The sequence below is a fragment of the Argentina silus genome (genome assembly GCF_951799395.1).
Source record: "Argentina silus genome assembly, chromosome: 3".
NCBI classification, from domain to species: domain Eukaryota; kingdom Metazoa; phylum Chordata; class Actinopteri; order Argentiniformes; family Argentinidae; genus Argentina; species Argentina silus.
In genome coordinates, this window is record NC_139657.1 from 2,533,202 (window position 1) to 2,544,496 (window position 11,295).

General features: G+C 44.3%; 1 protein-coding gene across 2 annotated transcripts; it reads left to right on the forward strand.

Annotated features, from left to right (window-relative positions):
- Positions 1–1,987: 1,987 nt before the first annotated feature.
- irf7 (interferon regulatory factor 7) lies at positions 1,988–8,825 on the forward strand. 2 transcript variants are annotated; one of them, XM_083666411.1, is made up of 10 exons: positions 1,988–2,063; positions 2,437–2,587; positions 3,283–3,454; positions 4,157–4,263; positions 4,862–4,916; positions 5,366–5,560; positions 6,188–6,390; positions 6,905–7,106; positions 7,717–7,832; positions 8,051–8,825. In XM_083666411.1, exons 1-10 carry the CDS (start codon positions 2,056–2,058, stop codon positions 8,234–8,236), a joined length of 1,395 nt encoding a protein of 464 aa, XP_083522537.1. In that variant the 5' UTR covers positions 1,988–2,055; the 3' UTR covers positions 8,237–8,825. The 2 variants fall into 2 exon arrangements, with proteins under 2 accessions (XP_083522537.1, XP_083522538.1); XM_083666412.1 differs by having other exon boundaries at positions 5,366–5,488.
- Positions 8,826–11,295: the final 2,470 nt, after the last annotated feature.

Genomic DNA, 11,295 nt, shown 5'->3' on the forward strand with positions numbered 1-11,295 from the left:
AATGCATGGAATGGATTGAGGACTGGTAATTACAGAGGAATTACAATCTGCCAAAACTGGTATTCCCCTCCCCCTCCCCCTCCCCTTCTCTCTCCACACGCTCCCCCTGGTGCACATTAGTGTGCTTATGATGAAATACAAAGCCTTGGAAAGAGGAACTGTCATTTCATTTGAGGCCCAGCTGACAGACACTGTAGCAGTGAGAGCTTCTCTCCGTCAAGGCAAGGGCATCCCCCCCTCCCCCTCCCCCTCCCCCTCCCCCTCCCCCTCCCCCGCATCTGGCCTATTTATATGCTGTCTCACACAAACACATGAATGATACTGTGCATTCATACACCTGTACCCCACACCCCACCCCACCCACCACCACCCCCCTCCCTTCACAGATGCCTGGTGTGAATTAACAGGAACAATACCTAAATCAGTGTTTCCAGGGAGGTTTTATAAGGTGGCGCTATCTGTGGTGAGCCACAGAGGTGGGTCAGCTCAGCCAAAGGCACGTCACTGCAGCTGCTCGGGGTTATACTTAGCACGAAGTCTGGACGGAGTTTTGCTCCCATCTGACTGAGACCGAATCTACTGCTGAAGTATCACAGTGTCTTGCAGAATTAATCAGATTGTTCCATGTAAAGATCTGTGTGTGTGTGTGTGTGTGTGTGTGTGTGTGTGTGTGTGTGTGTGTGTGTGTGTGTGTGTGTGTGTGTGTGTGTGTGTGTTGTGTGTGTGTGTGTGTGTGTGTGTGTGTGTGTGTTTGTGTGTTCGCGTATGGAGCCCTCTTAAAGGTGGCTCCCTTTACCTTACCGTCTTCCGTTACCTTGGCAACATTCAAAACAGATCAGGCCAATCCCACAGGTACACTCTTGTCTGATGGACTGAGGAACACACACACACACACACACACACACACACACTGTGCATTAAAATGGAACGTACTCTACACATTTCCTTTTGAAAGTAGATATACGTAAATCGAATGTGTCAACTGTTAAATAATATTTCACGAATCGTATATAATTCAAATCCGCTAGCATAATCGGGGTATTTTCATACCTGAAATTCCCCCACAGACTCTGTACAGTAGGCCTATGTTTAAAACACATGGGCAGCTGAAATGCAATTAAAACACTCTCTGAGGGGAGAGAATGAGATTATAAGTTCAGATATTACTCAGAGGGCAGTTCCCAGTGTGTTTACCCTGTGGTTTAGAGGCTAACAGAGCAACAGAGCTGTCCAACAGGTATCAGCCTGTATGGGCATACAGCATGGGAGGCTGGTGGAGGTAGAAATCGGAGGACGGGCTCACTGTAATGCATGGAATGGGAGGAGGAATGGTATCAAGCACACGTGTTTGATACCATTCCTCATTCCATTCCATGCATTACAATGAGCCCGTCCTCTGATTTCTACCTCCACCAGCCTCCACTGGCATGCAGGGATGGCATGGCACAGGTAGCAGGTAGTCAACACTGAGAGGGAAAGTTCCATGACCTGTGACGTCTAGGGCCGATATAATCGCTTGTCGGGCATTCCAAAGTAATTCATTCAACTTCATTCTACAAAGTCCACCAACTCATTGCATCATCACTGCTGCAAGATGATGAAATAGAGGGGTCATTAATTGGACACGAATGAGCTGATAAATCATAGGTTCATTGAAGAAGTCGCATCTATGAGCTCGAAGTCAAATATTTACTGTTTGCAGTCCTTTTTCATCTTTATTTAACAGTGCGATGATGCAATTATCAGGAATAAGGCAACCTATGGGTTTCGCTGCCTAACTTTCAGTTTCAGATCGGTGTTTTTCGGTGTGGGTCGATGTGTTTGGCTGCCATTAAACCAATCAACGTGATACACGGTGCATTTTAATATTAAAGTAACAACGGAAATGCCATATTTGAAGAATCTCCTCCTCCTCTGTCTAAAGGGGGAGTCCCTCCACGTGACGTCACTGTGAAGGTTTCAAGGCTATAAAAGAGTAATGCGCGCGGCTGTGCGTCCGAAAACGAATAGTTGAACATTGTGATCCACCTAAGGCAACGCGGCTCTGCTCTAACGATGCAAAGGTAATAGTTTTCATATATGCACGTTGTGTCGAAGCGAGAAAATTACAGATAGTCACAGACACTAATGTAAACAAATATAGAATGGAAGTGTTAAGATACTGATCATTTTGATCCATTTACTGTATAACAATTGTTTTTCGGTTAATTGAGCGTTGCAACTGTAGTGCATTGTGCAAGATAGTGCACAATGCACTCTCTCCCCCCCCCCCCCCCCCCTCTCTCTCTCTCTCTCTCTCTCTCTCTCTCTCTCTCTCTCTCTCTCTCTCTCTCTCTCTCTCTCTCTCTCTCTCTCTCTCTCCCCAACTCCGCGAAGTGAAGTGAGCTGTCGCTGATGTTGTAGCAATTTCCCCCCCCTCCCCTTATTGTGTCACAGCCACAAACCACAGTTCGCCGGCTGGCTGATTGAGCAGGTCGAGACCGGGCAGTACAAAGGCTTGCGCTATGTGACCAAAAACAGCTTCAGAGTCCCATGGAAACACAACTCCAGGAGGGACTGCTGTGACGAGGACAATAAAATATTCAGGGTAAGGCAGCGGATGAACGGCCTACCTGTTTTGAATGTAGGTTATTTAACCTGTATCTATCCAGGTTTATTTCCAAAATCTTATTTCCAAGAGAGACCTGCTCCAAGACAGCAGTAGTGTAGTTACGACGGGCTCATTGGAATGCACGCGACGGAGTGACTGCTGTCTTGTCTTGTCTTGCTCTCTCTCTCTCTCTCTCTCTCTCTCTCTCTCCTGTATGTAAACTGGAACAAAGTGGACTGCTGTGGTTTGGTTGCACATACCACAGCGGCAGGACTCATGACTCATTCCGTTATAATGCCGATCTATTGCTCTATAATCATCTGTCATTGAAACAGCAATTACGTTTGTTTTCTTCTTTTCATCATTGACATGAGTGGCTAATGTCTCTCTTGACCAGTAGAGGCTGGTGGAGGTAGAAATCGTGGAGGATGGGCGAATGGTTCCCGATTCCATACCGTGCATTAGTATGAGCCCGTCCTCCGATCTCGGGCCTCCACCAGCCTCTACCAAATCGGAGGACGGGCTCATTGTAATGCATGGAGTGGAATGAGGAATGGTAATTTGATACTTGCAATGAGCCCGTCCTCCGATTGCGACCTCCACCGGCCTCCTCTGCTCTTGGCACGCTGACACCTTTAATGTTTACTGTCGAAATTCAGTTGTCTTCTGTTGCCTTGTGTGGATCCCCACAGGCTTGGGCCGAGGCCAGCGGGAAGATCAACGAGAATCCTGACGACAAGGCTAAGTGGAAGACCAACTTCCGCTGTGCTCTGAACAACCTCAAGAAACACTTCAAGATGGTCCTGGATAACTCCAAGAACTCAGAAGATCCTCACAAAGTCTACGAGATCATCCACAAAGAATGTAAGAAGACAATTCACTATATAAGAAATATGACAATATCTAATAATATATATAATAATATTATATATATATATATTATAATATATAACAACAGCGTGAAAATGTAATAAAAAAAAATTATAAATGTGAAGAATTTATTTTTATAAATGTGCAAGTTACACTTCATTGGTAATGGATCCTCATCAGGTGAGGCTGGTGGAGGTAGAAATCAGGGCCATCCATGGGAATGAGGAATGGTTTCAAACTGTTTGATGTCACCCCTTATTCCATTCCATGCATTACAATGAGCCCGTCCTCCGATTTCTACCTCCACCAGCCTCCCCTGACCCTCACGTATACCTGTAAAGATTATATATATACAGTACCAGTCAAAAGTTTGGACACACCTTCTCATTCAATGGTTTTTCTTTATTTTTATTATTTTCTACATTGTAGATTAATATTGAAGACATCAAAACTAGGAAGGAACACATATGGAATTATGTAGTAAACAAAAAAGTGTTAAACAAACCACAATATGTTTTATATTTTAGATTCTTCAAAGTAGCCACCTTTTGCTTTGATGACAGCTTTGCACACTCTTGGCGAGGTGTGTCCAAACCTTTGACTGGTACTGTATATATTATCAATGTGGCAATAATACATACAGTACTGCCTTCTCTGATGGTTAATTATTGGTGGTTCTTGTTTGTCTTCCTGTAGATGATTATGAAATGCCTGTACAGGTTGCGGCCCCTTTCATTGAAGCCTACGACATGCCTCCAGTCATCTACAACTCTCTCAGCTCCACAGTCCCAACTAACATGGAGGTACTTCCGCTGCTCAGTGACATCAGGGGGAGGCTGGTGGAGGTAGAAATCGGAGGACGGGCTCATTGTAATGCATGGAACGGAATGAGGAATAGTATCAAACACAGTTGTATGAGAACACACGTGTTTGATACCATTCCTAATTCCATTCCATGCATTACAATGAGCCTGTCCTCCGATTTCTACCTCCACTAGACTAGAGACTAGACATCATCTCTCAATAGCTTGGGGGCATGCAGGAGTGGTAATGGCGGGCCTACACGGCCTAACTCTAAAGCAGGGGAGGCTGGCGGAGGTAGAAATCAGAGGACAGGCTCACTGTAATGCATGGACCGAATGAGAAATGGTATCAAACACACGTTTGTATGAAACCATTCCTCATTCCGTTCCATGCATTACAATGAGTCTGTCCTCCGATTTCTACCTCCACCAGACTAGAGACTAGACTCTCTAGTCTCTAGTCTCTAGTCTAGTCTAGTCTACTCTATTCAATTCCAGTGTTGTCTTGTTTCGGCTGTTTTGCTATAGTCTTAGTTTGCAGACATATTAACAATTTCTTGAATAACGTTTTTGCAAACATTTTTTTTTCTCCAAACAGAATGATGACCTGCTCAAAGACATGATCACCCTAGATCTCAACAGCCAACATCCAGGTACCGTAGAATGTGTACAAGTGTCCATCCAAGTACAGTAGAACACAGGGGAGGCTGGTGGAGGCAGAATTCGGTGGACAGGCTCATTGCTCGAACACGTGTTTGCTACCATTCCTCATTCCATTCCATGCACTACAATGAGCCCGTCCTCCGATTTCTACCTCTACCAGCCTCCCCTGGTCTCACAGTAACCTTGGACTGTTGGGTTGGACTGTTAATGACACATAACACACTCGTTTATTTGAATGTAGAAGGGCATTTCACATACCACAATAGTAAAACGGATGTGACATACAAAACAAATTACATAATCAATTTACACACAAGCTAACAAAACAGAGAAACAGGATTCAGAAGAGAAAGTGAAACAAAATGAAAGTCCACCCATTCTGCCCATTCTGTGCAAATTCCACATTAAAACTTTTGCTCTTCTTTGTCCTCTACCACAGAGTGGGCAGACAGCTACTCCCAGCCAGACGCTGTTGTGCCGGGCACTTACCCCCAGCAAGTGGTACCAGGTACCTACGCCCAGCAAGTGGTACCAGGTACCTACGCCCAGCAAGTGGTACCAGGTAGCTACCCCCACATCCAGGCTATACCCCAAGCAGTCTCCCAGACTACTGTAGATCGGTCCCCTATGGAAGGTAATAATATTGTGGAAGTGTTATTTTGTCAAAATACATTTTCTCCAGCACTTGGGTGGGTGGGGTGGGGTGGGGTGGGGGGGTTATCTAGGGGCACCGTGCTGCAGTCAGGCTTCTATCTTTAGGCCACCCTAGGTTATTGGGTCCTTGCCCGCCTGGTCTGGAGCAAATATGGTCTGGGCAGAAACCCAACATGGTCAACTTGATACACCTGCACCCTACAGTTAGATATGTAACGTGAAGTGAACTATGATTATTTATTCATATTAATTATATTAATTATTATTATTATTATTATTACTAATAGCCTCTGATTACCTTCACCCGTGTGAAACCCTGAAGAAGGCTACAGGCGTTGGTTTTAACAATAAACAAGCATTTATTTTCTAGTTCTATTGCAGGGGAGGCAGGTGGAGGTAGAAATCGGTGGACGGGATCATTGTAATGCATGGAATGGAATTGGAATGGTATCAAACACTCCATTCCTCATTCCATTCCATCAAACATACCATTCCTTATTCACCATTCCATGCATCACAATGAGCCCGTCCTCCGATTTCTACCTCCACAAGCCTCTCCTGATCCATTGTCCTCTAGAGTTGCTGACTTTCCTCTCCGCCCCGACAGTGACCCCAGAAGCCCCGCCCATGCAGCCGTCCATGCAGCCGTCCATCAACGACCTGGAGGTCACCATCAGTTACAGGCAGAGGGAGGTGCTGAAGACCGCGGTGTCCTCCCCTCGCGTCCAGCTCCACTACTTCCAGGCCTCAGATCCCAACGCCCACCCCATCTGCTTCCCCGACACGGACAAGCTCGTGGACCATAAGCAGGTACAGAACATTTGACACTTTCGGTACTTCGTGTCATAAACCATTGAAATTCGTTTTTTTCCAGTCCTTCATTTTCAGTACATTTTCAGTAAATGTACGTACAGTATCGCAATGTATTGCAGTAGTATGGTATTGTGACGCCTGTGCAGTGATACGTGTTCTATCTGAGGTCCTTGCCAATGCCCAGCCCAATGACACATTGGCAGTTCCTCCATGGCGTGGCTGATCTCTCTCTCTTCCACTTTCATAACAACAATAACACACCCACTTCCTCTAGATTAGATTAGATTAGATTCAACTTTATTGTCATTGTGCAGAGTACAAGTACAGAGACAACGAAATGCAGTCCTCTAGTCCTCTTTCTTGTGTTTACAGAGTCTTGTTTGTGTTTTCCGATTTCAAAGCACTTAACTGTATTTTATTCTATTTTTTTTTAAAACATTTTAAAGAGTAAACATATAATATAATCATACAATAACATCATAAAATGGATGATCATTAATAATGACTTCAGGTGGAGTACACCAAACGCATCCTCAGCAGCATCCAGAGGGGTCTTTTCCTGGACGTACGGAACGACGGTATCTACGGTTACCGGGAGGACAAGTGTCACGTGTTCGCCAGCACCAGCGACCCCAGAGTGGCTCACCCCAAACCAGAGAAGCTACCTCCCAACAGCCTGGTGCAGCTGCTCAGCTTCGAGAAGTACCTTGCAGGTGAGAACAGCTCACTGGTCTACTACACACTGGTCTACTACACACTGGTCGACTACACACTGGTCTAATACACACTGGTCGACTACACACTGGTCTAATACACACTGGTCGACTACACACTGGTCTACTACACACTGGTCTACTACACACTGGTCTACTACACACTGTTCGACTACACACTGGTCTAATACACACTGGGCTACCTACACACTGGTCTAATACACACTGGTCTAATACACACTGTTCGACTACACATTGGTCTAATACACACTGGTCTAATACACACTGGTCTAATACACACTGGTCAACTACACACTGGTCAACTACACACTGGTGTAATACACACTGGTGTAATACACACTGGTCTACTACACACTGGTCTACGACACACTGGTCTAATACACACTGGTCTAATACACATGCATAGTGCATACACACACACCACACACATGCATGCACAAGCACAGACACATACACACACATACTGTACACACACACACACACACACACACAGCTAGAAAAACACATGTATGCCTCTGTGTGTGTGTGTGTGTGTGTGTGTGTGTGTGTGTGTAAAGTCAGCGTTTTGACACCCATTTCTCCTGGTCAGATCTGAGAGCGTTTCAGGAGAGCAGGGGGGGCTCTCCTGAATACACCATCAACATGTGCTTTGGAGAGAAGTTCCCCGACGGGAAAGCCCTGGAGAAGAAACTCGTTGTTGTCAAGGTAACACTCTTACCTCCTATATGTGGTAACTCTCCTGAGCCACCAGCAAATATGCAGTATAATGTGTGATTCAAAGTTGTTGTTGTTGTTGTTTTTTCATTTTAATTAATTGTGGCCTCTCATTTCTCCCTTGGTCCTCTCTCCCTCTCACCCCCCTCTCCCTCCCTCTCTCCCCCCTCTCCCTCCCTCTCACCCCCCTCTCCCTCCCTCTCTCCCAGGTGGTTCCTCTGATCTGTCGTTACTACCACGAGATGGCCCAGATGGAGGGGGCGTCGTCCCTCCACAATGACAACATCAGCCTGCAGATCTCCCACAGCAGCAGCAACAGCCTGTTTGATCTGATCAGTGCCAGCTTCAGTCTGCCCACGGCAGCAGACATCCCACAGCCTGGTGGTCTGTTCTAGGGTTGGGCCTGGGTTAGGGTTGGGTTGGGCCTGGGTTAAGGCTCTGGGGCTCTGTATTTGACCTGTCTACCCCCTTTTCAGGGTCTGTCACCACCATTATTTGGTTTTGTCCCAAACCCCTCCCCACATACACACACTCGCGCACACACACACACACACACACACTCGCACACACACACACACACACACACACACACACACACACTCCCAACCCAATCCATGCCTAATAGGCCAGAGTAGCACTTTCTCTGTTATGTTGCTGACATAGTATTTAGCATATCACAGGTATGGGTGGAATCCTCCCCTTCCTTAGTCAAACTCTCCGTTTCCTGAACTGGATGTTAGCTGTCTCAAATCAAATATCACTTTTTGCTGACGTATCAAATATCACTTCCTGAAATTGACTATATTTTGTTTTTGCACTTGTCCTTTATATCTGACTGGTACAGTACTCTCTATGCTGAATATACCACAGATCTATCTTGCCTCAGGGTAGAATTGTTTACAAAAGAAATATAATGTAATTATAAGTAAATGTACAAATTTTCTAAAATGTAATTAAATGTAATATTATGCTAGTGTTTCTAAACTATGTGTCATAGATGACTCTACTGTGTGTGTTCTGTATGTGTATGTGTTCGCTCGCTGGAACGGAGAATGTGGTGCCTTTTGTTTGTTTATGTTTTTATAAATAAGCTTTTAGAATATTTTTGATAAGTCAAAATCACATCACTGTGTAGATACGTGAGAGTTAAAGTCTCATTTAGTGTTATGTTTTGTTCTGTTCTCTTCTGAAGAAGAAGAATTTCCTTCTTTCTGCCCCTATGGGAAAAGTATGTCGTACTTTAAACCTGGCCACAGTTCGCTCACTCCTCCACCCTTTGCCCAATGGCTTTGTAGACATTGGATTTTGTTTCCATAGAAACGGAGTCAAATACACTCCTGTGATCTCTTTCTTCCATAGAAGCTGTGTTCACGTAAGCTAAGGTTAATCAGCTGTTTACTTCAGTGTATTGGGTCCTGTGAGTCAATGTCTCTGGTGTTTTATGATTCACTGCGAAACCAATGCTTCCATTAAGAGATAATAAAGTTTTCTACTGCTACTGCTGTGCCTCGTTGTTTTATATTGAACTACTTTACCCTACCGCACATGACTCACAACGGCTCCTCCCTGAACGCTACAGTATTATCTACGACATAGGGCTGAATCAGTGGAGGCTGGCGGAGGTAGACATCGGAGGACGGGCTCATTGTAATGCATGGAACGGAATGAGGAATGGTATCAAACACACGTGTTTGATACCATTCCTCGTTCCGGTCTACCTCCGCCAGCCTCCCCTGCAACCGCACCACCCTGAATGCTGCAGCATCTAACAACACACAGGGCTGGAGTGTAATGTTTACTACTGTATAAATACTGTTGTGCTTTTCCTTTTGTCAGGTATGGCGAAATTGTGAGTGCCGCTGAAAAGCAAAGACTATACAGGCAGAGAGAGGACAGGAGGTGCAGACCCTACATGTAGGCCAGAGGACCTGGCAAAACGGCATCAGGGTTATGTCAGCGATATCCTGACCCAAAAGAGAAAGAAAGTAGGAGATCTAAGTGAAAGGGAAAGGAGAGCTTAGAGAAAGGCGTGGCGTGTTAACCAGGCAAGACACAGACATTTGATGAGAGCAGTACAGACAGTCTTGACCCCCCAGTCTTCACCAGAAAGATCACCCAGCAAGAATACTGTCTTGTGTGAAGAATGTCTTGTGTGAAGTCATTGGTGTTATTTTGCGTCGCTGGTATTACTACATGTTTTGTCAGCGACAATGTTTAGCAATATGTTGTTTGTTGATTGGTGATGTAATCATTAGTTGGTATTTTAGAGTTAGTATCAAACACTTTTTGTTTGAATATCCTTCAATTGTTGTTGGTTTGACATAAAAATGATGGTGCAAATCAATGTGCAATTTCATTAGAAAATGTAAATAAGTAAGTAAATAAGTAAGTATGTAAGTAAATAATTAAATATTTTTCTTGGTCTTATCATTCCACTACTTTGCCTTTAACTAAATATTCAAGCTGTAATGATTTTTTTTATTTTTTTATAAACATTTAATGTTGTTTGCATTATAGGTAACATCAATGACAAAGAAACGGCAAATTAATATTTTAATGAAATGTATAAAAATAATTTAAAAATACATTAAGCTCTACTTGTTGTGGATTCATTATGTTTAGAAGTTAGTCATTGCCTTCCGATAGCCTTCCGACCTCCGAGTGGAAACTCTTACCAGGAGGCCAATGGGTTTCTGTGCTGTTACGTTGTCACCTCATAAATCCTTATCACAGAGATATAGGCAGAGACTATCAGAAACAGTACCACCCTCATAACTCATTTAGTGCCACGGGTAAATAAAGTCGCCCAAATTGTCAACATTCTAGACTGCCAAGGGTGACTTTATTAAATGCATCAATTATGATGCTTCATTTTGTAGCCAAATCAAAGTGTTGTTGCTAGGCAGATACCACATAGAACACTTATGGCACTCTAGGTGGTGAGTGTTCCGGAATTCTTTGGCAGTTGGTGAGTTAAACCAGAGGCTTGAAACCAGCTGTGAGGAATGAGGTTTCACTGGGTTCGGGAATGTGCACATCAACACAAATTGACAGACTTTATGGTTACGTTAATCGATTCATTACTGTACCGTACAGGCAGAGACCTCCCCCGCCAGATACTGTAGCGGTGGTGACTGGCCTTTAGTCTGCTGTTCAGTTTTACTGTAGGTAATCAACCTCCCTCTAAGTACTGCCATGCCTTGCTGTGCTGTGCTGATAGGATGTTCATGTGATGTCTCGTGATGTTCTTGTGATGTTATGTTTCTTGTTTGTCTGCATAACGGGCTGTGATCCTCACCTTCCTCATTGAGGACAATAACGTATCTTTACAGTATCAATTTCAGAAGATTTAAAAACTAAGAGAATGTCTTTGGAAATACTTCAGGAAATCTTCTTTCGGCTCTACACTCCAAAAGTTTGGATTTTAATGATCAAACAGTAGAGATTCTCATCT

Excerpts from the sequence above, each read along its gene's own strand:
- irf7 (XM_083666411.1), top strand. Across the intron at positions 3,455-4,156 it reads CGAGATCATCCACAAAGAAT|ATGATTATGAAATGCCTGTA; the intron begins GTAAGAAGACAA and ends GTCTTCCTGTAG. Across the intron at positions 7,107-7,716 it reads CTTCGAGAAGTACCTTGCAG|ATCTGAGAGCGTTTCAGGAG; the intron begins GTGAGAACAGCT and ends TCTCCTGGTCAG.